The 23,056-nt window shown below is 51.0% G+C and overlaps 2 protein-coding genes across 6 annotated transcripts in view; one reads left to right on the top strand and one right to left on the bottom strand.

The window, feature by feature from the left end:
- Positions 1-3,177, top strand: part of ACTMAP (actin maturation protease) — a 10,035-nt gene extending 6,858 nt beyond the window's left edge. For 2 of the 5 annotated variants that reach the window (XM_063657758.1, XM_063657756.1), the window contains 2 exons: positions 33-103; positions 1,229-3,177. In XM_063657758.1, coding sequence (XP_063513828.1) covers positions 33-103; positions 1,229-1,566 — 409 coding nt within the window. In that variant the 3' untranslated portion in view covers positions 1,567-3,177. Of the gene's footprint in view, positions 1-26 lie in introns of all 5 variants that reach the window. The other 3 variants (XM_054461839.2, XM_063657757.1, XM_054461838.2) reach the window with 3 other exon arrangements.
- ITPKC (inositol-trisphosphate 3-kinase C) lies at positions 3,178-23,056 on the bottom strand. Its single transcript, XM_063657760.1, has 7 exons — positions 22,865-23,056; positions 19,675-19,774; positions 15,684-15,897; positions 11,844-12,048; positions 8,119-8,220; positions 7,436-7,507; positions 3,178-4,686 (listed from the first exon to the last, which is right to left on the bottom strand). Exons 3-7 carry the CDS (start codon positions 15,818-15,820, stop codon positions 4,483-4,485), a joined length of 720 nt encoding a protein of 239 aa, XP_063513830.1. The 5' UTR covers positions 15,821-15,897; positions 19,675-19,774; positions 22,865-23,056; the 3' UTR covers positions 3,178-4,482.

Here is a 23,056-nt window from a genome sequence, read left to right as displayed (position 1 = left end):
CGCCATCGTTTTGACCTTAATGCCAGCACCAGCTATGATGAGGACTTCAACCATGAGCCGTGTCAGAGGAAGGGCTACAAGGCCCACTGGGCGGTGAGTGCAGGTGGGTTCCCCCTCCTTTGTCTGCACCCCTCAACCTGGGTCTCCCCGGCCTCCATTACTTCTCCTGACATTCTCACCCCTTGTGCTGGTGCCTCCCCAGCCAGGCTGGGCACTTAGCATAGCACCGGGCAGGCTGGGCCCCAGGTGTCCGCCAGTTGGAGCTTCTACAAACAGAAGCTCAGAGCACAGATTTCAGGATCAGACCGTTTGGGCTCCAGTCCTGGCACAGCCTCTTCTAGGCTCTGTGACTCTGGGCAGGTATCATCACCTCTCTGGACCGCTCCTTTCCCCATCTGGAAATCGGGGGTAACAGTAGTACCCACCTCATAAGGCTGCCTTGTAGGCAGAGCACTCAGTACTCTTAGAACAAGGCTTGGCCAGGCACGGTGGCTCACGCCTGTAATCCCAGCACTTCGGGAGGCCGAGGTAGGTGGATCGCTTGAGGTCAGGAGTTTGAGACCAGCCTGGCCAACATGGTGATACCCTGTCTCTACTAAAAATACAAAAATTAGCCGGGCGTGGTGGTGTATGTCTGAAATCCTAGCTACTTGGGAGGCCGAAGCAGGAAAATCGCTTGGACCTGGAAGGTGGAGGTTGCAGTGAGCTGAGATTGTGCCACTGCACTCCAACGTGGGTGACAGAGCAAGACTCCGTCTCAAAAAAAAAAAAGAACAGGGCTTGGTATGTGACATGTCTCTGTAAGTATTACCAGCACCGTCTTCATCATTCCCCCTGCCTGAAAGAAAGAAGGCCAGGTTGGTCCGCATCAGGAGGTCCAGGGGAGGCTCCGCTCAGCTTCTTCATGGCTATGTGGTCCTGACAGCTCCTCTTGGAGCTTCTTCCCTAAACAGCTGAGGATGACCGGGTGAAGGCATTTGCTTCATCTCATGCTGCCTCCCCACCTCCCCTGTGCTCAGGCCAGGTGAGGCAAGACTTAAAACACCTACAGCTTTGGAGCTGGATGCCATGGTGGGTCCAAATCCCAACCCACTGGCCACCACTAACGTCACCGTAACCTAGGAATGGCAGCTGCACCCACCCTGGAGGGCCGGGAGAGGGCGGAACTTAGCCCCAGCACCTGGTCCTGGCTCAGTCACTGCCACTCACCACCTTCTCCTCCCCCCAGGGGTCCTACTGGGTGTTCGGGCTGTGCCCAGTCTCGGCTACACTGAGGACCCTGAGCTGCCGGGCCTGTTCCACCCAGTGCTGGGCATGCCCTGCCAACCACCATCCCTGCCGGAGGAGGGCTCCCTGGGAGCTGTCTACCTGCTGTCCAAGCAGGGCAAGAGTTGGCACTATCAGCTGTGGGACTACGACCAGGTCCGGGAGAGCAACCTGCAGCTGACGGACTTCTCGCCCTCACGGGCCACCGACGGCCGGGTGTACGTGGTGCCTGTGGGTGGGGTGCGGGCTGGCCTCTGTGGCCAGGCCCTGCTCCTCACACCGCAGGACTGCAGCCATTAGCTGGGGCTGCGGTCTCAGGCTGCAGCCTAGCTCGGTCACCATTTGAAGTGGGCCTCCACTTCTCCCACTGTGTGACGGCCACAAGATTTAAGCTAGGTCTCAGGGGCCTCCAGCCCTCCTTCATCAAGGCCACCCCCTGCAGTATTGAGCACCAACTGGTCCCTCTAGGGAGAGATTGACAATAGCCCAGACCCTGCGGCCTGCCTATCCCATCTGAATGTTGCATCGTCCCTTTCTCACTAGGGGCTGCCTCTCTCACCTCACTAGACATCTAAGGAACCTCCTGCCTGGGCCCTCTGCTGCTCACAGGACAGGGACACTGAACTGCGTCAGCCTCAGCTCACCCCTCCTTAGCCCAAGGTTTTCCTCACGCTTGCCACTTACTAGTCATACTGGCCTTTTAGATCCCTGAAGTGTTCAAATCCCCGGAGCATTGAGTCCCACCCCCAGCCCTCTGCTGCGGATCACTCCTTAACTTCTCCATTGGGGCTCAGGTATCACTACCTCAGGGAAGGGTCCTGCAGCCCCAGTCAAGACACCCCTCCCCCACCTCATGTCTTCACAGTTTTAAAGCCCATCTGGGAGCAGTTACCTGTGCCAGCCCCTCTACCTGTGTTAGCAGATCTGGCAACCCGGTAAGGGTGAGTGCTAGATGGACCCGATTTGACAGATGGCAAGACTGAGGCCTGGAGAAGTGGAATCGCTGGCCTGAGGTCACATGACTAGCACGTGGCAGGGTCAGGATTCAAGCTAGGTAGTCAGTGTCTCAGCCAGGCTGTCTCCTGGCTCCCTGAACATTATGGTGCTGACCACAAACTTTCCTATCCACCCATACAAACATCTAGTTAGTGTGTGTGATTACTAGCTTCATGAATACCTGACCCCTCCACTCTGAAGTAGGAGGAACAGGCCTGTCTGGATCACTTCTCTGTCCCTAACTGAGCCCGTCTCATTTAGGCATTTAGGGAAACTACAGAGCACTGTTGCTTTTTTTTTTTTTTTTTTTTTTTTTTTTTTTTTTTTGGAGATGGAGTCTCGTTCTGTCGTCCAGGCTGGAGTGCAGTGGTGTGATCTCAGCTCACTCCAGCCTCCACTTCCCAGGTTCAAGTGATTCTCCTGCCTCAGCCCTGGGATTACAGTAGCTGGGATTACAGGCATGCACCACCATGCCTGGCTAATTTTTTGTATTTTTAGTAGAGACGGGGCTTTGCCATGTTGGCCAGGCTGGTCTCAAACTCCTGACCTCAAGTAATCCACCCGCCTCAGCCTCCCAAAGTGCTGGGATTACAGGTGTGAGCCACTGCGCCCGGCCACAGTGCAGTATTTCTAACCAGTCATCAGGGTAAAGAGGATGCATGTCCACCATCCCAGCCCTGATCAGCCTGTCTGTGCATCCCCCATCCCAGCCAGGGCTTGGAGCAGCCTTGGCCACCACTGTGTCCCCTGCATTGTAACACATCCAGGCATAAGAATAGCCGCCCAGTGACTGCCAAGTGAGTGAACCAGCCTGCTCGGAGCCTGCCTCTTTCCCAAACTGCTCATTATCCTGTTACCCCACCCAGCCCACATGTCCAAATACACTCCAGATGCAAAATAAAAAGCTCTACGACATTGGCTCTGAATGTCCTGTTTATTGGGGTGTTGTCATGGGTAGGAGGCTCAGCAGAGCCATTCTGCCTCCTGCTTCCCAGTACTACCCCATCCAGCAACTGCCTCTCATATAAAAGTATCAAGATGGTCAGTAGAAAAGGAGAGCATCTCCTCAGCCCTGGAAGACAGTGTGGGAGCTTCAGCTTAAGGAAGAGGTAGGTGCCTGTCCGCCAGCCCAGCCTCAAGGCCCAGGAAGACCTGGCTATGGGTGCTGGAGGGGCTATTAGCCACACCCCAGGGTTCTACAGTCTTTGGTTTGGATCAGGCTGCAGGCCAGGGTCCTGGCTGGCAGCCCCACCCACCCTGCGCCTCTGACACACACCCAGCGCTTTTCCCTGCAGGGGCCCGGGATTGGATGGGGCCCTCCTGAGTGCAGCAGCTCTGAGTCGCAAGGGGAGGCCCACTTTCCCAGCCTCTGAACCTCCTTTCTGCCACTGCAGTTTGCTGGGAGAAAGGAGAGAGAAGCCTGGGGGTCAGGCAGGAGGTGTAAGTCCTGAGGCCGGATCTAGTGCACAGAGGAGTGAGGTACTGTCACAGTGCTGGCACAGAAGCTGGGATGTGGCTGTGGTTTGGGTCTGCAGGAGGTCAGCAGAGTCCTCTGAGGAACACAGAAGATCCCACAGGGCCACAGCAGGGCAGGATACCGCCCAGCGGTATCAGCCCTCAGGCCGCATCCAGTCCCATGGGGTCATGCCCTCTGAGCCTCTTGTCACTCAGCACTCAAATGGCTCCCTGGTGAAGACATGGACTGTCACTCTCCCCAGATGGTCCAGCGGCACCTGCATCTGTTCACCAACGATGCCTGACCCTCTGAGGCACCACAGATGAGCCTGACCCAGTCCCCGGCCTCAGCTAGCTGGCAGCCTGGAGGCTGACAGGGAGGCAGGTTAGAAGTGATTCGTGTGTCCACAGCACCCTGTCACACCATACCCTGTGAAATGTGAACTGAATGTTCTCAGGGCAGCCCCTCAGAAGCCTTCCCGGCAGATCGGAGGACCCCGTTCTGGTTTTTCTGACTCACTGCCTCATCATTTTCTTTCCAGGTCCCCAAAACCCCTGCATCATGATGGGGCCAGGTGCTACCTGGTCTCCCAAGGCCCTTCAGACCTTTCCACGTTGGTCTCGTGTGGCACATGACACAATCTCTCCCGTCCCTGGAGGCCAGCTCCCCCATGGCCAACCTCAGGCCCCCCCCCATGGCATCTCAGGGCTCCTCCAGCCAGACTGGCGCCATCCAATTAATAAACCTGATGGTGGCTGAGCAGCTCAGCTCTGTGCCAGCCCCTGCAGGAGGCAGATCATGTTGTCCAGGCCCCAGAGGTAGCCGTCCTCACGGTTGCCCTCAGCCCAGGGCAGCCTGTGGCTGAGCGTCTGGTGGTTGGGCAAGGCCACCGTCTTGCCGAAGTCTATCATCCAGACCTTGGCCAGGCCGGTGTGGTCGTGCACGAAGAGGAGGGAGCTGCCTACCACCTGCCGGGGGAGAGACGGGAGGTTAAGGGAGGAGCAGGCACTGGCCAAGTTCCCTTCCTGACAGGCAGCAGAGCAGGGTGGTTGACAGCATGAACCCTGGAACCTGGCTGCCTGATTCATACCCTGGCTGTGCCATCTCCTGGCTGTGCAGCCTTGGGCAGGTGTCTTAACCTCTCTGTGGTTCTGCATCCTCATATACAAAGTGAGAGTAATACAGTTAGTCTCCCCAGTCCATGGTTTCATTTTCTTTGGTTTTAGTTACTCTCAGTCAACTGCGATCCAAAAATATTAAGTGGAAAATTCCAGAAATAAACAATGCGTAAGTTTTAAGTTGCACACCATTCTAAGTACTGTGATGAAATCTCGTGCCATCCTGCTTCGTCCCACCTGGGATGCGAATCATCCCTTTGTTCAGCGTGTCCATGCTGTATCCGCAACCCACCCACTAGTCACCTAGGAGCCATCTTGGTTATCAGATCGAGAAAACACAGTCTATAGTTCAGGACTACCCACAGTTTCCAGCATCCACTGGGGGTTTGGAAGAGATCACCTGAAGATAAGGGGTCGACTGTAGGATCATTTACCTCAGAGGCTGCTGGGCATATAATATGTATGAATTAATCTACATTAAGTGCTTAAGACAGTGCTTGGTACATAGCAAATACACAGCAAATGTTCAGTGTGAGGCATAATCAAAATATACTGCAGCCTTGACCTCCTGAACTCAAGCCCTCCTCCTGCCTCAGCCTCCTGAGTAGCTGAGACTACAGGCGTGCACCACCATGCCTAGCTTTGCTTTTTTTTTGAGACAGAGTCTCACTCTGTTGCCCAGGCTGGAGTGCAGTGGCACATCTCAGCTCACTGCAACCTCTGCCTACTGGGTTCAAGCAATTTCTGGCTAATTTTGTTGTTGTTGAGACAGTCTCGCTCTGTTGCTCAGGCTGGAGTGCAGCGGCGCAATCTCAGCTCACTGCAAGCTCCACCTCCCGGGTTCACGCCATTCTCCTGCCTCAGCCTCCCAAGTAGCTGAGACTACAGATGCCCGCTACCATGCCCAGCTAATTTTTTGTATTTTTTAGTACAGACGGGGGTTTCGCCATGTTAGCCAGGATGGTCTCAATCTCCTGACCTCGTGATCCGCCCGCCTCGGCCTCCCAAAGTGCTGGGATTACAGGCATGAGCCACCGTGCCCAGCCAATTTTTGTATTTTTAATAGAGACAGGGTTTCACTATGTTGGCCAGGCTGGTCTGGAACTCCTGACCTCAAGTGATCCGCCCACCTCAGCCTCCCAAAGTGCTGGGATTACAGGCGTAAGCCACCGCTCCTGGCTGCTTTTTTTTTTTTTTAAATACAGGGCTGGGTGCAGTGGCTCAAGCCTGTAATCTCAGCACTTTGGGAGGCCGAGGATGGCAGATCATGAGGTCAGGAGATCGAGACCATCCTAGCCAACACGGTGAAACCCTGTCTCTACTAAAAATACAAAAATTAGCCGGGTGTGGTGGTGGGCACCTGCAGTCCCAGCTACTCGGGAGGCTGAGGCAGGAGAATGGCGTGAACCCGGGAGGTGGAGCTTGCAGTGGGCCAACATCGCGCCACTGCACTCCAGCCCGGGTGACAGAGCGAGACTCTGTCTCAAAAAAAAAAAAAAATAGAGACAAGGTCTCACTATATTGCCCAGGCTGGTCTTGAACTCCTGAGCTCAAGTAGTCCTCCCACCTCGACTTCTCAAAGTGCTGGAATTACAGGCATGAGCCACTGTGCCTGGCCTTTGCTAAGCCAGAATGCAAACTCAAATGCCTTCAGGATCCAGAATGAGTGAAGAGAGCCTGGTAGAAACTAAAGAATTGGATAATGTGCTGGTCATGGTAGTGCACACTTGTAGTTCCAGTGACAGGCAGCCCAGGCAGGAGGATCACTTGAGCCCAGGAGATCGACACTATAGTGACCTATGATCACGCCACTGCACTCCAGCCTGGGCAACAGAGTGAGACCCTGACTCTGACCAAAAGAAATTTTAAAAACTAGAATTGGATAATGCCTGCACTTAGAAAGGACGACTTCTCAGGCCTCGTGGACTGCTACTGATGACTGGTTTCCTTCTCTATAGAATGGGGATAATGGTACCAGCCCCTACTCATCAGGTGCCTCGCAGTGCTTGGCACAGTCAGCTCTCAGTAGATGCTGTTTTTATTTTATTTGTTTTTATTTTATTTTATTTATTTATTTTTGAGACAGAGTTTTGCTCTTGTTGCCCAGGCTGGAGTTCAATGGCATGATCTCGGCTTATCACAACCTCCGCCTCCAGGGTTCAAGCAATTCTCCTGCCTCAGCCTCTCAAGTAGCTGGGATTACAGGCATGCACCACCACGCCTGGCTAACTTTGTATTTTTAGTAGAGACAGGGTTTCTCCATGTTGGTCAGGCTGGCCTCGAAATCCTGACATCAGGTGATCTGCCCGCCTTGGCTTCCCAAAGTGCTGGGATTACAGGCGTGAGCCACTGCACCCAGCCTTTTTTTTTTTTTTTTAAAATAGAGACGGGGTCTTGCTATGTTGCCCAGGCTGGTCTTGGCACTCCTGGGCTCCAGAAATTCTCCCACCTCAGCCTCCCAAAGTGCTGGTATTACAGGTGCGGGCCACAACGCCCAGCCCCTTTTTATATCTTTGACCTGTAACTCATCAATGGTTTCCCCTGCATGCACCTGGACCCCGACACCCATACATCCACCCATGGCAGCCAGGGCTCGCACCTCATGGGTCTTGAAGAAGGGGGAGATCTCCAGAGCTTCACGAAGTTCTTCTAGGCGTGCCACGTACTTTTGCTGTGTGACAGGGAGGGTTCCTTGGTCAGCATGGGGACTTTGTGGGGCCTTGACCACCTTGAGCTCTGCCCTCACCCCATTCCCCCAAATGAGCAGGCAGACTCTAGCCAGGATGGAATAGGGGAGCCACGGGGAAGACAGGGCGGAGGAGTAAGGGCTTGGATTCATCAATGTGGCATGGAGAAGAGTGGTGGATTCCATGAATTTCCACTCCCATCCGGAGGTGGAGTCTGTCTCCCAACCCCTCGATCCAGGCTGGGTCACATGACTTGCTGAACAGTAGAAATGATGGTGGCCATTCTGAGCCCAGGCATCAAGAGGCCTTGTATTTTTACTTGTTCTCTTGGCCCCCTGCCTCCACTGTGAGAACAAGCCCAGGCCATCCTGCTATCGAGAGACATGTGGCCAAGTCATGAGCCAACCAGCAGAGCTGACAGCGGGGCCACACTGGACCAGCCAGCCTTGCCAAGCCACCAGCTGACCTCAGACTGAGCAAAGCCAGCCAGTATCAGTCCAGCCCCACCCAAAGCAGAAGACCACTGACTCTGGAGCAAGAATAAATGGTGGCTGTCTTAAGCTGCTACATTCTGGGACATGGGTGTCCCACTCACCAGGATGACGTGGTCTCCATCCACGAAGTCCTCCAGCACTTTTGTCACCTGCTCCAGTGCCTGCGTCTTCTTGAAGTTGGTGTTACAGGTCCCATCTGCCTTCTGTAGGGCAGGGTGTGGAGGGGCAGGGTCATGGCCTTTTCCTTCCCATGCCCAATACCCAGCAACCTCAAATACCTCCCAGGAGGCTGGGCGCGGTGACCAAGACCAGCCTGGGCAACATAGCAAGACCCCATCTCTATTTTTTAAAAAAAAAAAAAAAAGCCTGGTGTGGTAGTATGCACCTGTGGTCCCAGGTGTGGGATCATGCCTGTAATCCCAGTGCTTTGGGAGGCCAAGGCAGGAGGATCACTTGAGGTCAGGAGTTCACAACCAGCCTGGCCAATATGGTGAAACCCCGTCTCTACTAAAAATACAAAAAATTAGCCAAGTATGGTGGCGGGCGCCTGTAATCCCAGCTACTCGGGAGGCTGAGGCAGGAAAATCGCTTGAACACGGGAGGCGGAGGTTGCAGTGAGCACTGATTGTACCACTACATTCGAGCCTGGGTGACAGAACAAGACTCTGTCTCAAAAAAAACAACTTCCCAGGGCCACCCACCTGCCTGCACACTTGCTGCCAGAGGAGGAAGCCAGCTTACCTGCCCAGCCCAGCTCAACCCAGCCCCAGGTCACATGCCTGAGCCTCAGTCCTTCCACACCCTTCCAACCTTGAACCTCCTGGTTGAACCCATCTAGGAAAGTGGGCTTTGGAGCGGGGTGGAGCTGGCTTTGAATCGTGACTCTGCTCTTTTCTTTTTTTTTTGAGACGAGTCTCACTCTGTCGCCCAGGCTGGAGTGCAGTGGTGCAATCTGGGCTCACTGCAAGCTCCGCCCCCCGGGTTCATGCCATTCTCCTGCCTCAGCCTCCTGATAGCTGGGACTACAGGTGCCTGCCACCACACCCAGCTAATTTTTTTGTATTTTTAGTAGAGACGGGGTTTCACCGTGTTAGCCAGGATGGTCTTGATCTCCTGACCTCGTGATCCACCTGCCTCGGCCTCCCAAAGTGCTGGGATTACAGGTGTGAGCCACTGCACCCAGCCGTGACTCTGCTCTTTTCTAGCTGGGTGGTCTTAAGTCATTTCAGCCTCAGTTTCCTCACCTGGAAAATGGGAATTGTGTTGGTGTCTACTTGCTAAGGCTGGTGTAAGGATTAGAGGAGACCAGGTGTGGAGGATGCACAGCACAGTGCCTGGCATACAGTTATTTGAGACTAATGAGACTAATGTCATCTGTTATGTTTGAGTAGGGCTCAGAGAACCCACCTAAGTCATCTGCCACACTGTGCCAGGTGCTATGTGGGCACTTGGCAATAGGGGGTAACACAACAGACACAGTCAGATGAGGGGGCAGACACCGATTAAGATGATCAGAAAGGAGGATAAGAATAATGAAAGAGTATAAGGAGCTATGAGGAGGTGAAGAGGGGACCCTGATCAGTAGAACAGAAATCAGGGAGGGCTTCCCTGAGGAAGCAAAATTTGAAAGGAGACAGAAAAATGACTGAGAATCAACCAGACCAGGGGGCACAGATGGAAGAGACCAGGGTGTGGTGGCATGCACCTGTGTCCCAGCTACTCAGAAGACTGAGGTGGGGGGATCAGTTGAGTTTAGGAGATTAAGGCCGCAGTGAGCTGTGATTGTGCCGCTGTACTCCAGCCTGGGCGACGACAGAGTGAGACCCTGTCTCAAACAAAAGAAAAAAAAAAAATAGAAGAGCATTCCTGGCAGAGGGGTGCAGAGGCCTTGTGGCAGGAAAAAGCAAGCCTATTTCAAGTAAATGCAAGTGCTTCACTGTGCCTGAAGGTACACAAAAAGAATGAGAGGAATGAGAGGCTGGGCATGGTGGCTTACGCCTATAATCCCTGCACTTTGGGAGGCTAAGGCAGGCAGATCACTTGAGGCCAGGAGTTCAAGATCAGCCTGGTTGATACAGTGAAACCCCGCCTCTCTTAAAAATACAAACAATAGGCCGGGCACAGTGGCTCACGCCTGTAATCCCAGCACTTTGGGAGGCCGAGGCGGGCGGATCACAAGGTCAGTTCAGGACCAGCCTGGCCAATCAATATGGTAAAACCCTGTCTCTACTAAAAATACAAAAATTAGCCAGGAGCGGTGGCACGCACCTGTAATCCCAGCTACTTGGGAGGCTGAGGCAGAAGAATCGCTTGAACCTGGGAGGCGGAGGTTTGCAGTGAGCTAAGGCTGTACTACTGCACTCTAGCCTGGGCGACAGAGCAAGACTCTGTCTCAAAAAAAAAAAAAAAAATACAATTAGCCAGGCATGGTAGTGCATGCAAGTAATCACATCAAGTCAGGAAGCTGAGGTGGGAGAATCGCTTGAACCCAAGAGGTGGAGGTTGCAGTGAGTTGAGACTGTGCCATGGCACTCTAGCCTGGGTGACAAAGCGAGACTCTTTCTCAAAAAAAAGAAAAGAGAAGAATGAGAGAGACGAGGCTAGATCCTAGAGGGTCCTACAGGCTGTGGAACTTCGCTTCAAGGTACTAGGGAGCCACAGAAGGGTTTTGAACAGGAGAATGGCATGGTCGGATCTGCAACAGGCATTCTCATACATTGCTGGTGGGATGTACGGTGGCATAACACCAATAGCGGATGTTTGGTTGTCTCTATCAAATTTCCCATGCCTTTAATCTTTGACCCAGGAGTCCTGCTTCTGGAAATCTACAGCTCAATCTGCATAACTGCAAAATGTCTTATATACAAAGTGATTCTTTGAGGCCTGCTAATGGCAAAAAATGGAAACAACCCAGGTGTCTGTCTATAGGGGACCAGGCACAGTCACAAAAACAGTGTTACATAGCTGTGGGGGAAAAAAAAACAGAAAGAGGAGGCTTTCTATGGAACGATGTGGAAAACTCTCCAGGGTGTTACTATTAAGTGAAAATAGCAAAGTACCAATCAGTATGCGTACTGAGGAACATTTCGGATCTACAACTCCATTTACTTGCACTAACAGGAAGAAATACAAGAAACTGATAAAGTGGTTCCCCACGAGCAGGTAGAGGGATAGAGGGACAGAATGGGAAGGACAGCAGCAGTGTTGGGAGAGAAATTTCTCCACATTTACCCTTTTATAATATTATTTTGACTTTTGAACTGTGTGACTAGCTATTCAAACAATTTTTTTTTCTTCTAGAAACAGAGGCTCCCTATGTTGGCCAGCTTAGTCCTGAACTACTCCTGGCCTCAAGCAATCCTCCTGCCTTGGCCTCCCAAAGTGCTGGGATTACAGGCATGAGCCACCATGCCTGGCCTATTCAAACAATTATATTTAATTTGACAAAGAAAAAGGAATGAAAGAAAGAAAAAGAGAAACCTTCTCCATAGCGGGGGAAAGGGATCCCTCCAGCTCTTGTGCTGCAGCGAGACCAGGGCCAGGATGCCCAGGGAGACAGAGGCAGGAGAAGATGGGGCTGGACTAGGACATGACCATGGAAAAGGAGAGGAGGAAAAAAGATGGACTCAGGAGATGCTCAGGCAGACGGATAAACAGAACATGGGCTCTGATGGGTGTGGAGGTAAGAAACAGGCTGGGCTTCCCCAGCCCCAGCCTTTCATCCCACGCCATCTCCTGCACCCTCTTGTGGTTTTCCCCAAGAAGCCCTGCCTGGGATCTGGCTATAGGCCTTCCCGGGACAGGCCAGGCAGTTCCTGGTCCTCACCTTGATGCCCTCGATCCGGAAGCCCAGAGTAGAGGTGGAGCTCATGGTTTCCCTCCACTGCATGTAGCGGGGCTTGGTGACCGCACCCTGGGCATGTTCCTCAGGGGTAGGGGCCCCAGGGTCCACAGCCACCATCTTCTCATACATGTCCTTCCGGGGACGGGGACGTTCCCGTGCCTTCACTAGCTCCTCTTCCAGATAGGTCCTGAGCACACAGAGGATGTGACAAAGGAAATTATGCAGAACAAACTGGAGGGCTTACCCTTCTTGATATTAAGACATAAAGCCAGTGTGGCACAAGAATGGGCAAATCAACACACAGAATACAACAGAGTCCACAAAGATACACATGTAGAGCTGTGCAGTTTATGACAAGGCACTGCAATTCAGTGGGGAAAGGGAAGTCTTTTCAATCAACAGTGCTGGGTCCACAGGATATCCATATGGAAAAAAATGAACCTGATCCCTACCTCCCACACACAGAAACATTAATTCTAGCTGGAATGTAGGTCTAAATGTGAAAGCTAAAACAATAAAGCTTGTAGAAGAAAACATAATATTTGCATGATCTTGGAGTAGGAAAAGATTTCTTAAACACAATGAAAAAAACTGACAAACTGGACTAAATTAAAGGTAGGGCCAGGTGCAGTGTTCACGTCTGTAATCCCAACACTTTGGGAGGCCAAGGCAGGAAGTTCACTTGAGCCCAGAAACTCAAGATCAGCCTTGGCAACATAGCGAGACCCTGTGTGGTGTTAGTTACAATGTATATTGGTTTCCTTCTATGGTTCCTGGCTGGTAACTCCCATAGCCCTTGTTACAATCTTTTTTTTTTTTTTTTTTTTTTTGACGCCCGCCCGAGCTAGAGTGCAATGGAATGGTGGTGATCTCGGCTCACTGCAACCTCCACCTCCCAGATTCAAGCGATTCTCCTGCCTCAGCCTCCTGAGTAGCTGGGATTACAGGTGCCCGCCACCACACCTGGATAATTTTTTGTATTTTTAGTAGAGATGGGGTTTCACGATGTTGGCCAGGCTCGTCTTGAACTCCTGACCTCGTGATCGGCCTGCCTCTGCCTCCCATTTACTCCCATGGCGTGGTATGAGCCACCACGCCCAGCCTTTTTTTTTTTTTTTTTTTTTGAGATGGAGTCTTGCCCTGTCACCAAGGCTAGAGTGCAGTGGCGTGATCTTGGCTCACTGCAACTTCTAGAACCTCCCGGGTTCAAGTGATCCTCCCACCTCAGCCTCCTGAGTAGCTGGAATTACAAGAGTACACCACCACACCTGGCACATTTTTGTATTTTTTTAGTAGAGTCAGAGTTTCACCATGTTGCCCAGGCTTGTCTTGAACTCCTGGCCTCAAGTCATCTGCCTGCCTTGGCCTCCCAAAGTGCTGGGATTACAGGCATGAGCCACTGCGCCCGGCCACAATCTTTTGTTATGATTTTGGGTGTGTTAGATCTCAGGAGCCGGCCTCAAGAAACCAGAATCTCTCTGACCTCCTCCTGCCCTCCTTTCACCTGCCCCAAAGCAGGACTCTAATCTTTCCCCACCTTCCTGACTGTGGGTCTTAGGACCCTCCCCAGAAAGGATCCCACCCTATACCCTGGGGGAAGGAATGCTGGTGTCTTAAAGCCTCCATAAAAACCCAAGGATTAGGCCGGGCGTGGTGGCTCACGCCTGTAATCCCAGCACTTTGGGAGGCCAAGGTGGGTGGATCAGGCCACTGCATTCCAGCCTGGGGAACAGAGTGAGACTCTGTCTCAAAAAAAAAAAACCCAAGGATTGGGTTCAGGAGCTTCCAGATAGCTGACCCTGTGGAGGTTCCTGGAGCGTGGTGTGCCCAGGGAGGGCATGGCAACTCCGTACCCCTTCCCCCATACCTTGCCCTACACATCTCTTCATCTTTTGCAGTATCCTTTGTAGCAGCACCCAACCAAGGACTGGTTTTGTAGAAGACAATTTTTCCCACGGACTGTGAGGGGGATGGTTTCTGGATGAAACTGTTCTACCTTAGGTCATCAAGCATCAGTTAGATTCTCATAGGAGCATACAATCTAGATCCCTTGCAGGCACAGTTCACAACAGGGTTCGCCCTGGACCGGTACTGGTCCGCGGCCCAGGGGTTTGGGACCCCTGCTTTATATTAAACCAGTAAAGGTAAGTAAGTGTTCCCCTGAGTTATTTCAGCCACTCCAGCAAATTATTTGAACCCAAAGAAGAGGACATGGGAACTCCAACTTGGAGCCAGTCAGAAGTTTCGAAGGCCTGAACTTAGGACTGGTGTCTGTAGCTGACGGGCAGTCTTGGGGACTGAGTCCCCAACCTATGGGGTCTGACACTATTTCCAGGTAGATGGTGTTAGAATTGAATTGGAGGACATCCAACTGGTGTCCGTTGCTTGGTATGTGGGGTTAAAAAACCTACACGCTTGGTCACAGAAGTCTTCTGTGCTGTCATTGTTGTGGCAGTGGTGTGAGAATGGAAAAGCATGGATTCAGAGTTTTTCCTAAACAGCCTGTCTCTACAAAAAATTGAAAATTAGCCAGGTGTGATAGTATATGCCTCTAGTCCCAGCTACTCAAGGGGCAGAAGAAAGAGGATCACTTGAGCTCAGGAGTTCAAGACCAGCCTGGGCAGTACAGAGAAACCATGTCTCTATAAAAAATAAAATATAGCCAAGCCCGGTGGGACACACCTATAGTCCCAGCTACTCTGGAGTCTAAGGTGAGAGGACTGCCTGAGCCCAGGAGTTCAAGGCTACAGTGAGCTATGATCATGCTACTGCACTTCAGCCGGGGCAACAGAGTGAGACTCTGCCTCAAAAAAAAATAATAATAATACAAATACTATTTTGTTTATCAAAATATGTTTATCAAAAGACTACTAAAAGAATGAAATGGGAGAGTTGAAGACTGGTGTGTGTCTGTGTGTGTGTGTGTGTATACAGCCTCCCAGAGCGTTGGGATTATAGGTGAGAGCCACTGAGTCCAGCTTGAGAAAGCAATTAGAGTTCACTTCTTGCAGACCGGGCGAGGTGGCTCACGCCTGTAATCCCAGCACTCTGGGAGGCCGTGGTAGGTGGATCATCTGAGGTCAGGAGTTCCAGACCAGCCTGGCCAACATGGTGAAATACCATCTCTACTAATAATACAAAAATTAGCCAGGTGTGGTGGCGGGCACTTGTAATCCTAGCTACTTGGTTTACACAGGAGAATCACTTGAACCCAGGAGGTGGAGATTGCAGTGAGCTGAGATCGTGCCATTGCACTCCAGCCTGGGCGATAGAGTAAGACTCTGTCTCAAAGAGGAAAAAAAAGGGATCCTATTCCAAACCCATCGGAATGGTTTAAGTTAATAAAACAGACAGTACCAAGCACTGGTGAGAATCTGGGATGACTGTAACACTCATACATGGTGGTGGGAAGGTACACTGGTACAACCACTTTGCAAATGGACTTGGCGCTATTTTCTTTCTTTCTTTTTTTTTTTTTTCTAAGACAGGGTTTCACTCTTGTTGCCCAGGCTGGAGTGCAATGGCTCGATCTCAGCTCACTGCAACCTCCATCTCCCAGGTTCAAGCAATTCTCCTGCCTCAGAACTCCTGGGTAGCTAGGATTACAGGCACGCGCCACCATGCCTGGCTAATTTTTTTGTATTTTTAGTAGAGACAGGGCTTCACCACGTTGGCCAGGCTGGTTTGGAACTCCCAACCTCAGGTGATCCACCGGCCTCGGCCTCCCAAAGTGCTGGGATTATAGGCGTGAGCCACTGCGCCCGGCCAGGCCAATATTTTTAATAATGCCCACCCCCTGCCCCAGGGCTGCCCCAGCCCCACCTGCTGCCCATCTTGCAGTCCATAATGGAGGGGCCCTCGAAGTCAGCCAGGAGGTCTTCCATCTGGTTGAAGGTCTGGCCATCCTGCAGCACCATGCCATAGTAGGCAGGCACGAAAGGTCGCAGTGGGTCTTTCATCAGCTGCTCCAGGCTGCGCTGCTCACACTGACAGAAACGTTTCAGAATCCGACCATCCTCTCCTGCCTGGAAGTTCCCTAAAGGTGGTAGAATAAATGAGAGGATCAGGAATTGGATCAGGAAGAGAACCTCCCCCCAGTTCCCTGTTCGCATCAGATCCTGGCCACCATTATCTTGCCCGACCCTCCTGCAATGCTTTCTCTCCCTGCAACTTTTTTTTTTTTTTATGATTTTAAGATTTTATTTTATTTTGTTGAGATAGAGTTCCACTCTGTTGCCCAGGCTGGAGTGCAATGGTGCAATCTCGGCTCACTGCCACCTCCGCCTCCCGGGTTCAAGCAATTCTCCTGCTTCAGCCTCCTGAGTAGCTGGGATTACAGGTGTACACCACCAAGCCCAGCTAATTTTTGTATTTTTAGTAGAGACAGGGTTTCACCTTGTTGGTCAGGCTGGTCTTGAACTCCTGACCTCAGATGATCCACCCGCCTCGGCCTCCCAAAGTGCTGGGATTACAAGCGTGAGCCACCACACCCAGCCTGCAACTCTTAAAAGTCTTGCCCAGGGGTTGGTAAGGAAAGGGCGAATTTCTGTTCTCTGTTGCTTAAATCAAGTCCTGTTCCCAGCACAGGATATCCTCACTTGTTTTATAATTTTTGATTGTACACATATGATTATCTGTGGGAATTCTGTGAGATCTAAGTCCAGAGCATCACTCTCCAGAGTGGATTTGCTTTTGCTGCTGCCTGGAGTCCCAAGGTGCTAACAACCAGGGCCTATTTAAGTTAATTTATAGATCAAGCATTTCCTGGACAATGCAGAGTGTATAGATTATAATAATTCTAATTTCTTCTTGTGGCAAGCTGTATTTTCAGATTATATTTTCTTTTTCTTTTTTTATTTGAGAAGATCTCACTCTGTCACCCAGGCTGAAATGCAGTGGCGCAATCATAGCTCACTGCAGCCTCAAGCTCCTAGATTCAGGTGATCCTCCCACCTCAACCACCAGAGTAGCTAGGACTACAGGTGTGCACCCCCACCACGCCCAGCTAATCTAAAAAAAAAAAATGTGTAATGTCAGGTTGGGGGAGTGTTGCTATGATGCCCAGGCTGGTCTCGAACTCCTGGCCTCAAATGATCCTCCCATCTCAGCCTCCCAAAGTGCTATGATTATGTCCAGCCTGGATTACATTTTCCAAAGTTGGCTACAACAGTATCTCCTGATCACAGTGGGTCTCGGACCCATTCCTAATCCTGCTCTTACAGAATTTTCCCATTGAGGAGTATACTCTTAATTGCTCTCCCAAGCTGGGTGCAGTGGCTGATGCCTACAATCCCAACACTCTGGGAGGTTGAGGCAGGAGGATCCTTTAAGGCCAGGAGTTCAAGGCTGCAATGAGCTATGATTGCACCACTGCACTCCAGCCCGGGCAACAGTGAGATCCTATCTCAAAATTAAATAAATAAATAAAAAATAGATTGCTCTCCTATTAAATATGGGAGGGTTTATGGCAGAAGTGCTACTGCATGACTTCTGTTGGCAGAGACATTTACCTTCAAGGTAGTCCTGAGCTGTCTTGTTAGAAATCTGAGTACTCTGAGGCCACCATACTGTGAGGAAGCTCAAGGAGCTACATGGCGAAACACGTATAGGCTTTCCAGGTGGCAGTCCCATCTGAGACCCCAGCCAATAGCCAGCATCAATCACCAGGCATGTAAGTGAATGAACCTCCAAAAGTTTTCAGCTTGTAGCCTCCAGGTGTCCCTAGCTGAGTTCCCAGATATTGTGGAGCAGTGAAAAGCCATCCCTGCCATCCTGTCTGAATTGCTGACCCAAAACTTGTGAGGTTAATAAAATGGTTGTTTTATTCTACTAAGTATTTTTTTAACCATCACTAAGTCTTGGGGTTTTTGGGTTTTGTTTTGTATTTATTTTATTTTATTTATTTATTTATTTTTGAGACAGAGTCTCGCTCTGTCACCCAGGCTGGAGTGCAGTGGTGCTATCTCGGCTCACTGCAACCTCTGCCTCCCGGGTTCACGCCATTCTCCTGCCTCAGCCTCCCGAGTAGCTGGGATTACAGGCGCCCGCCACCACGCCTGGCTAATTTTTTGTATTTTTAGTAGAGACGGGGTTTCACCTGTTAGCTAGGATGGTCTCGATCTCCTGACCTCATGATCCGCCCGCCTTGGCCTCCCAAAGTGCTGGGATTACAGGCGTGAGCCACCGCCCCCGGCATATTTATTTGTGAGACAGGGTCTCACTCGGTCATCTAGGCTAGAGTACTGTGGTGCGATCAAGGCTCACTGCATCCCAAATCTCCTGGACTTCAGTGATCTTCCCACCCTCAGCTCCCAAATACCTGAGACCACAGGTGCATGCCAGCATGCCCAGTTAATTTCTTTATTTTTCGTAGAGACAGGGTCTCACTATGTCACCCAGGCTGGTCTCAAACTCCTGGGCTCAAGTGATCCTCCCACCTCAGCCTCTTAAAGTGCTAGAACTACAGCCAGGAGCCACTGTGCTCCGCTGAGTTTTTTGTTTTTTTAATAAACTCAGCAATAGTAACTAGAACACATATAGATGGCAAACTTGTGTTGACACAGTCTTAGGGGGCCTTGCCTTATTTCCAGGTCAGATCTAAAGACAAGGCAGACAAATTCTCTTACTGTCTCCGTTTGCCAGTGGGCACTCTTTTCTAGTCCAGCCTGCTGCTGGTTTTTGCAAATAAAGTTTTATTGGAATACAGACACACTCATATGTTTACATAGTGTCTATGGCAGCTTTCCTGCTGTAACAGCAGAGCTGAGTAGCTGCAACAGAGACCATAAGGCCCACAAAACCTAAGATATTTATGGCCTAGCCTTCCAAAAGAGCGCTATATGCCACCATTGTGCTACTATGTGCTGGAGGCATTTGCGAGGTCCTGGGGGCAAAATGTTACAGCTGCTACTTACTGAAGGCCTACTATGCTCTGAACACGGGGAGAAGGCAAGGAGTGATCATTTCCATTCATAAAAGTCCTGTGCCTCAATCTTTTTTTTTTTTTTGAGGCGAAGTTTCACTCTTGTCACCCAGGCTGCAGTGCAATGGCGCGATCTCGGCTCACTGCAACCTTTGCCTCCCGGGTTCAAGTGATTCTCCTTCCTCAGCCTCCTGAGTAGATGGAATTACAGGCACCCGCCACCATGCCTGGCTAATTTTTGTATTTTTAGTAGAGAAGAGGTTTCACCACATTGGCCAGGCTGGTCTTAAACTCCTGACCTCAGGTGATCCACCCACCACGGCCTCCCAAAGGCCTGGGATTACAGGCACGACATACTGCGCCCAGCCAATCTTTTTTTTTTTAAATTGAAACGGGGCCTCACTATATTGCCTAGGTTGGTCTTAAACTCCTGGGCTCAAGCGATCCTCCTGTTTTGGCCTGCCAAAGTGCTAGGATTACAGACGTAAGCCACCGTGCCTGGCCTCAATCTTTATATACATTTTGATTTTAACTCTTCAGTTAATCCTGCAAGGGAGGTAAGATTATCTCCACATTAACAGATGGGGCAGCTGAGGCCCAGTAAAGGAAAGGAAAGTAACTTGCCCAAGGTCACCCATGAATACGGAGCAGGACTAGGGTTTGAGCTCAGGTCCGTCTGAAGTTCCCTCTCTCCACCAGAATAACAAGGAATAGCCCTCTGCCCTGACATACGAAGGGCCAGGCCCAGGCCTAAGCACTGCCCATAACAGTCCCATAAGGTGGGGACTGTCACCAAGCCCATCACTAGGTGGGGGAACTAAACTACAGAGAACATCCGTTTCCCTGGCCCAGGAGACTCTGCCCAGCTTTGTCCACCACTACCCCACTTACCAGCATGTCCGGAAAGCTGGACCCAAGGGTAGTGTTTTCGGAAGGAGACCACAAAGGGTGAATACTTCAGAACTGTCTTCAGCTTCTTCCAGGGTTTGCTCTGTAGGGAGCAGAGCAGGGTGGGGTCAGGGCCAAGGCCAGGGAAGGCAGGGGCTAGCGGTGCTGCCATGAGAGGGAACGAAAGGGGACCTACAGTCTTTCCAGGGCCAGGGGCTTCCTGGGATCACTGTTCCCAGGCTTGTTGGGGTGAGTGAGCCCCACTTAGTTCAGCAATCACATGATCGCTCAAAGGCCTCAGCAAGATAGAGGAAATTCTTTGTCCATTTCCCCCCGTCATCACTTTCTTTGTATCTATGTCTCTCTGTCCTTCTCTTATGAGTAAGGATCTTATGAGTAAGGATAGGCTAGGTTTTGTTGTGGTTTAACAAACAACCCCTACATCTTCCACTGCACATACACAGTTCCAAATCTTTTTTTGTTTTTAATTGAGACAGGGTCTCTGTCACCTACTCCAGAGTGCAGTGGTATGATGTTGGCTCACTGCAACCTCTGCCTCCGAGGTTCAAGTGATCCTCCTGCCTCACCCTCCAAGTACCTGGGACTACAGGTGCATGCCACCATGTCTGGCTAATTTTTGTATTTTTAGTAGAGATGGGGTTTCACCATGTTGCCCAAGCTGGTCTTGAACTCCTGATCTCAAGCAATCCACCTGCCTCAGTCTCCCAAAGTGTTGGGGTTACAGGCATAAGCCATTATGTAGGGACCAGTGTCAAATCTTGAAAGCCCCATCTCTGTCCCTAAACCAGGTCAGACCTTTTGGGGAAAATTATAGAGGCAGGAGTTGATGGATGGAGATGGACCACAGAGAGAGACAGAAACAGAGAGGCAGATGACATAGTGATGACAGAGAGACAGAGACAGCGACAGAGACCGTGGCAGTCATGACAGTTGTTCACCACATAGCTCCAGCTACTAGTTCAGGGACGTCCCTGCCCTCCTGAACTGGGGATTGTTGTTTTTTGTTTGTTTTGTTTCGTTTTAGAGACCGGGTCTCACTCTGTCAGCCAGACTGCAGTACAATGGCACCATCATAGCTCACTGCAACCTCCAACTCCTGGACTCAAGCGATCCTCCCATCCCAGCCTCCTGAGTAGCCAGGACTACAGGCGTGTGCCACCATGCCTGGCTATTTTATGGCATCTTGCTATGTTGCCCAGGCTGGTCTTGAACTCCTGGCCTCATGCAATCCTCCCATCTTGGTCTCCAAAGTGCTGGGATTATAGGTGTGAGCCACCACACCTGGCCCTGCTTTGGCCAATTAACTGTGAGCATAAGTGTCACTTTCAGGTAGGAGCCTTAAGAGCCAGTTTATGACTCGCCACGTTTATTCCCCTGTGAGTGAGGTAGTAAGAAAAGAAATGGAAGCTCCCTCATCCTGGGCCCCTGAGTGAAAACAGCATGAAGCAGAGCCCCTGACCCACCACTGACTTATGACCAATGTGTAGTATAAAGCAAAATAATCCTCTGTTGTTCTAAGTCACTAAGATTTGCGGACTGTTTGTTACTGCAGAAAATCCTGACCTACCCTGACTAATACAGAGACAGGTATCGAATTACTAAAAGATAAAGGAATAGGCCGGGTGTGGTGGCTCTCACCTGTAATTCCAGCACTTCGGGAGGGTGAGGTGGGCAGATCACCTGAGGTCAGGAGTTTGAGAGCAGCCCGGCCAACATGGTGAAACCCCACCTCTACTAAAGATACAAAAATTAGCCGGGCGTGGTGGTACACACCTGTAGTCCCAGCTACTCAGGAGGCTGAGGCATGAGAGTCGTTTGAACCCGAGAGGCGGAGGTTGCGGTGAGCCAAGAACACGCCACTGCACTCCAGCCTGGGTGACAGAGCAAGACTGTCTCAAAGACAAAACAAAACAAAACAAATACAGGAAGACTAAAAGAGAGAGATACAAGGTAATGATGAAAAGAAAAAGATGAATAGAAGTAGAGAAAGAGAGAGACAGAGAACAAAGGAAACCACAAAAGCAGCGGGTACGGTGGCTTACGCCTGTAATCTCAACACTGGGAAACCAAGGTGGGAGGACCACTGAGCCCAGGAGATTGAGGCCAGCCTGGGCAATATAGCAAGACCCCATCTCTACAAAATGTTTAAAAATTAGGCCGGGCGCAGTGGCTCATGCCTGTAATCCCAGCACTTTGGGAGGCCGAGGCAGGCGGATCACGAGGTCAGGAGATTGAGACCATCCTGGCTAACACGGTGAAACCCCATCTCTACTAAAAATACAAAAAATTAGCTGGGCATGGTGGCAGGCACCTGTAGTCCCAGCTACGTGGGAGACTGAGGCAGGAGAATGGTGTGAACCTGAGAGGCAGAGGTTGCAGTGAGCCGAGATCGTGCCACTGCACTCCAGCCTGGGCGACAGAGCGAGACTCCATCTCAAAAAAAAAAAAAAAAACCAAAAATTAGCTGGTCGTGGTGTTACATGCCTGTAATCCCAGCTACTTGGGAGGCTGAGGTGGGAGGATCACTTGAGCCCTGGAGGGTGAGGCTGCAGTGAGCAGTGATTGTGCCACTGCACTCCAGCCTGGGTGACAGAGACCCTGACTCAAAAAAATAAGAAAGAAGGAAAGAAAACCAGAGAAGCAAATAGAAACAGGGATTTCGTTGTATCATGCTGACTAAACTATGAGCTTTTTGAGACAGGGTTAGTGTCTGATTCATGAACACATATACACACAGGAATACATTCTGCACCCCACCAGCATGTCAAGTCCCTTAGCAAGTACTGGAAGAGTGGGTCACCTCCAGAGAAGGAAACTGTATGGCTCATCCTTCTCCTACCCCAGGATCAGGGACGTGTACATCTCTTCCGCCCCCTCAGAACCCAGCTACCTCACAGACATCTCTTTGACAGTGGGAAGGTTAAGAGGGAGTCAGGGTGTTGGACTTCAGGGTTCAGGAAGGGCTAGTCCCTCCCCAATCCAGCTGCTGGCCCTGGGGAAGAGATGATTAATAAAGGTTCCTGTTTACTAAGTACCTGGAACATTCCAGGCACAATGACAAAGACTCAGTGTGCCACAACCTACTTAATTTCTAAAAACACAACCCCAGGGAGATTATCGTCTCGTTGTTATAGAGGAGGAAACAGAGGGTCTGAGAGGTGAAGCCACTTACCTAACATCACCCCACACAGCGCTGGGGTTCTAGCTCTGGTTGGATCCCAGTGCCTTGGGGCTTATCCCCTCCACTCTTGCTGGACTACAAGCTCACGATGGCAGACACTGGGGTTGTCATGGTTATGATTATGTCCCCAGCACATGGCCTGGTACATGACTGATGCTCCAGAAACATTCTTTGATGCTTGGA

The sequence above is a fragment of the Pongo pygmaeus genome, chromosome 20 (genome assembly GCF_028885625.2).
Source record: "Pongo pygmaeus isolate AG05252 chromosome 20, NHGRI_mPonPyg2-v2.0_pri, whole genome shotgun sequence".
Taxonomy (NCBI): Eukaryota; Metazoa; Chordata; class Mammalia; order Primates; family Hominidae; genus Pongo; species Pongo pygmaeus.
The sequence above is the reverse complement of the archived record's forward strand: the minus strand, read 5'-3'. Positions and strand labels throughout refer to the sequence as shown.

Bases quoted from the DNA above. Each gene is read 5' to 3' on its own strand.
- ITPKC (XM_063657760.1), bottom strand. From the start codon at position 15,820: ATGAAAGACCCACTGCGACCTTTCGTGCCTGCCTACTATGGCATGGTG. The intron at 12,049-15,683 runs GTGGGGCTGGGG...CTGTGTGCTCAG, and splicing joins GACTGCAAGATGGGCAGCAG to GACCTATCTGGAAGAGGAGC. The intron at 7,508-8,118 runs GTGAGTGGGACA...CCTGTCACACAG, and splicing joins ATGGAGACCACGTCATCCTG to CAAAAGTACGTGGCACGCCT.